General features: G+C 46.7%; 1 protein-coding gene across 1 annotated transcript in view; it reads right to left on the reverse strand.

Annotated features, from left to right (window-relative positions):
- B4GALT2 (beta-1,4-galactosyltransferase 2) overlaps positions 1–5,052 on the reverse strand; it is a 14,261-nt gene that overhangs the window by 3,340 nt on the left and 5,869 nt on the right. The window contains exon 4 of the mRNA XM_045291936.1: positions 41–231. Within this exon, the coding sequence (XP_045147871.1) occupies positions 41–231 (191 nt within the window). The remainder of the gene's footprint in view (positions 1–40; positions 232–5,052) is intronic.

Here is a 5,052-nt window from a genome sequence, read left to right on the forward strand (position 1 = left end):
GGGGCGCAGGCCTGGGTGCAGTGAAGAACAGAGCCCTCACCGGAAGCCAAATTTGTCCATGGCAATGGCAAAGTGGCGAGGCTGGTCACCGCAGCGGTAGAGGTTGCGGTCGTCCATGGGGACCAGGTCCACATCGCTGAAGATGAAGCAGTCATAGGAGACGTCCTCCTTCAGTGCCTCCAGGAAGCCCACGTTGAGCAGCTTGGCCCTGTTGAAGGTGTCCTCACCGTGCTGGGGTGGGGAGAGGGGAGAGGTCCGCCTTTGGAGAAGGGGCCTGTGACTCCCCTCCACATGGACCCCCGGGGACCCAGCCCCTCCTTTCTATTTACAGTCGATCAAGTCCAGCTCTTTACTCTGGGCCTGCTCTGTGAAGGCCTTCATCATATGTGCCCATGTCCTCCGAGACCACCAGATGTGGTCAGCCACAGGGGGGACTTCAGTGGCCCCAGAACACAGCCGACCTTTTCTTGTCTCCGAGTCTTGGTGACCGTCGTTTCCCCGACCTGGAATGCTTTTCTTCTTTGCTGGGCGGACTCATGCCCGGCAAGGCCTCCCTCAACCAACCTGACCTCACAGACACATGCAGCCCACACCAGCAACGGCAGCACAGCACACAATCTTCCGAAACACAGGGATGCTTACTCCAGAACAGGCCGTGTGTTAGGCCACAAATGCAAGCTTCAATAGTTTCACGAATACTGAAAAAACACAAAGCATCGTCATTGGCCATAAAGCTAACAGTCTAGAAATCAGTAACAGAATAAACAGGGAGACAATTAAATGCCATCTGAGTAACACCTTACTTGAAACCTAAGTAAGAGAAGAAATGAAAACCACAAATTTGAATGAAAGCACAACATACCAAAACTTTGGGGCTCGGCAAACGCAGGATTCAGAGGAGAATTTATACCAATAAATGCACACATCAAAAGGAAGGAAAAAATCTGATGGTGCCCGCCTATCAAAAGGCTTAAAGGTAAACAAGTGGCCATCTAGCAGAGACAACAAAGCCCACATGGAAGAAGCCTGTGCGATCACAAGGTGTTGAAGGGATCAGGTACCAGGTATCATCAGAATAAAAAACCGTATCATAGTGAATGATGGGGGGAGTACGCAGTGGAGACCCAAAGCCCATTTGTAGGCTACTGGACATCCCCTTACAGAGGGGTCTCAGGGAGGAGACGAGCCAGTCAGGGTGCGATGTAGCAACGATGAAACATACAACTTTCCTCTAGTTCCTAAATGCTTCTTCCACCCCACCTCTCCACTGCAATGATCCCAATTCTACTTTACAAGTCTGGCTAGACCAGAGAACATACACTGGTATAGATAGGAACTGGAAACACAGGGAATCCAGGGTGGATGATCCCTTCAGGACCAGTGGTATGAGTGGTGATAACTGCTGGAGGGTGGAGGGAGAGTGGGTTGGAAAGGGGGAACCGATTACAAGGATCTACATGTGACCTCCTCCCTGGGGGACAGACAACAGAAAAGTGGGTGAAGGGAGACATCGGACAGGGCAAGATATGACAAAATAATAATCTATAAGTTATCAAGGGTTCATGAGGGAGGGGAAAGTGGGGAGGGAGGGGGAAAATGAGGAGCTGACACCAGGGGCTTAGTTGGAGAGCAAATGTTTTGAGAATGATGAGGACCATGAATGTACAAATGTGCTTTACACAATTGATGTACATATGGGTTGTGATAAGAGTTGTATGAGCCCCTAATAAAACGATTTTAAAAATTAAACCAAAAAAAAGGAAGGAAGGAAAGGAAGGGCCCCAATCCATGGTTTACCCCATTAACTCGAACAAGTACAAAAGGAACCACAGAGGAAGTCCACAATGGACAGAAGAAAGGAAATACTAAAGATCAGGGCAGAAGCGAAACAGAAAGAATGAGCAACCCAGAAGCTGGTTCTTTCAGAGGCTCAACAATAAAATTGGCAAACGCTGGTCAAACTGAGGAAGGGGGGGTGGGGTGGGGAGAAGATGCATAGTGCCACAATAAGAAACGAGATGGGTGACATTACAATAGAATCAACTGAGATCAAAGGATAAGAGATTATTATGAAAAAATGTACCCCAAAAAATTTGAAAACCTTACTAAAAAAGGGATACATTTCTAGAAACACACTACCTCCCAAAACTAACAAAAATAGAGGTAGACAATTTGAATAGACCCATATCTTATGAAACAAGAAACTGAGCACATCATAAAAACAAGAACCTCTCAGCCCACACTGCCTCCCTGGAGAAGTCTACCAAACACTCAGAGGGAAGGGACACCAAATCGGCTCCAACCATTCTAGAGCATACGCCGCAATTCACTCTGTGGGGCCGGCACAGGCCTGATACGAAAGCCAGGCCACCAGACGAGAAAAATGACCGACGGGGACACCGCATGAACAGACACAGAAAGGAATCTAACAGCATATACTACAAAAAATAATGCATCACGGCCAAGTGAGATTCATGCCTGGTATGCAAGGATGGTTCAGCATTAGAAAAGCAATCAATGGAATCCACCACACAAACAGAGCCAAGAAAATGAAGCACAGCGTCCTATGAATCAACACAGAAAGGTATTAAGCAAAGTACAATACCCGCTCCTGATGAAAGAAACACTCAACAAAACAGGAATCGAAGGAAAACTCCTCCAAGGGCGTGCTTATGGAAACAGCGGCCAGCCTGTTTCCAATGGAGAGAAACGGAAAGCGTTCCCTGGTGAACAGGAACCAGGCAAGGATGCCCTTATCGACTTCTTATTCGATGTTGTGCTGAAAGTCTTAGCCAGAGCTGTAATGCAAGAAAAGGAAAAGTCCCTGATGGTGCACTTGGGTAAGCAATGGATTGTGAACTTCACGGTTGGTGGTTCAAACCCACCAGCTGTTCTCAGGGAGTGAGATGACGCTATTTGCTCCAGGGATGATTTACAGCCTGGGAAACCTATATAAGTTTGCTACAAATTGGAATCAACTTGATGGACGTGGAAGAAGTAAAAAAAAAATCTCTACTTTAGCGGTTCTCAACCTGTGGGTCGCAACCCCTTTGGGGGTCAAATGAATGACCCTTTCACAGGGGTCACCAATTCATTACAGTTATGAAGTAGCAATTAAAATAATTTCATGGTTGGAGGGGTCACCACAACATGAGGAACTGTATTAAAGGGTCACGGCATTAGGAAGGTGGAGAACCGCTGCTCTACTTGCAAGTGATATGATCTATACATAGAAAATCCCAAAGATTCAGCAAGAAAATTATCAAACTAATTGAGAGATTCAGCAACGTGGCAAGGCACAAAACCAATACAGGAAAATCAGTTGGATTCCATTACACCAACAAAGGGAATTCTGAAAAGGAAATCAGAAACACAGTATCATTTAGAAGAGCCACCCAAAAGACGAAATACTTAGAAATAAATATAACCAGAGAAACAAAGGACCCATACAAAGAAAGCTGCACAACACCACCACGAGAAACAGACCTACGTAAGTGGAAGACAACACATGCTCCTGGATAGGTAGACCTCAGTGCGAAAACACAAATCCTGCCCAAAGTGACCTACAGCTATCACACCATCCTGATGCAGATTCCAACACCACTCTTTAGAGATGAAGAATCTATTCGTCATTGATGCTAGTAAACAAGATAGTACTGACCGAAAAAATAACAAAATAAGAGACTTCACATTTTCTGATCTCAAAACCTACTTACACAGTCATGGTAGCAAACCATGTACCATGGTTCTGGTACAATGACAGGCGTGTAGACCAATAGAACAGAACCGAGAACCCAGAATTAAAACCACCCACGTACAGACAATGACACACACACACACACACACACACACACACACACACACACACTCAAGGCTAAGCCGAGTGTTTCAGCACATTTTTAATGCCGCTTTTGTGGTCAAATTAGGTGCATCAGCGGATATTCGGATTGGCAGATAGATAGATATAGATACATGGAGAACATTTAGTAAGCTTCAAACAGGACAGAGACACATCATCTGGATGAGGGGGACCATTAGCAGGAGGTCATAAATGGCACCCCAGACAACTGACTTTGACAAAGTGCTGAACTACACGAAACCTGGAAGCGGGCTAACAAATGGTGCTAGGAAAAGTGGATGCCCAGGGGCAGAAAGACGAAACTGAGCTTGTATCTCACACCATATACAAAGGCAAACTCAGCTCTACATGTAAAGGCTAGAACTGTAACGATGGTCGATGGAAAACCAGGGGCAAACGCAGGGCCCTAACGCACGGATGGCGTACATACACGATCACACAAAACTGGAAACCCAGGGCCGGCAGAGGGCAGGCAAAGGACTGCGCTCTCCTGAAAATCCGACCCTTTAATGAAAGTTCACCACACAATAAACAAAGGCCCCACAGGCTGGGCAAAGTGCTTTTAGCAACAACGTAACAGCGGACAAGGAACTGAGTTCTAAAACTTACAGAAAACGTCCACACCTTAACAAGAAAAAAGAGAATTCCATTTTGAACTGGGCAGAGGACACATGGGCAACAAACACATGAAGAAATGCTCACACGCATGAGTCACTAGAACCCAAGCACCACCAGGTCGACCCTGACTCAGAGTGAGCCTCCAGGAATGAGTAGAAATGCCCCTTTGGCTTTTCTGAGGCCGGAGGTCTTTAAGAAAGCAGAAAACGTCTTCTTTCCCCACAGAGTAGCAGCCCCGCATGTCACCCACTACCTACGCACCCACCCGGGCTCTGTCATCAGCCATTAGAAATGCAAACCACAAAAGGGGCTCTCATCTCACCTCAACCCCCTGCCCTCGCAGGCGGGGCTTTCCAGATAAACCTTTATGAGAACAAACAGCCTCCACTTTCTCTCAAGGAGCAGCTCATGTGCTTGAACCGACAACCGTGCAGTTATCGCCTCAGGTCTAACAGCACCTCCAGGCTTCCTCCGCGTGAGGAGCAAAGTTCAAGAAACAAACTGAACATAACAAGCACTTGTCAAGGTGTGGGCAGAATGGAACACACACACACACACACACACACACACACACA

Source organism: Echinops telfairi, unplaced genomic scaffold (genome assembly GCF_000313985.2).
Source record: "Echinops telfairi isolate 266 unplaced genomic scaffold, ASM31398v2 ScPeMD7_443;HRSCAF=831, whole genome shotgun sequence".
NCBI classification, from domain to species: domain Eukaryota; kingdom Metazoa; phylum Chordata; class Mammalia; order Afrosoricida; family Tenrecidae; genus Echinops; species Echinops telfairi.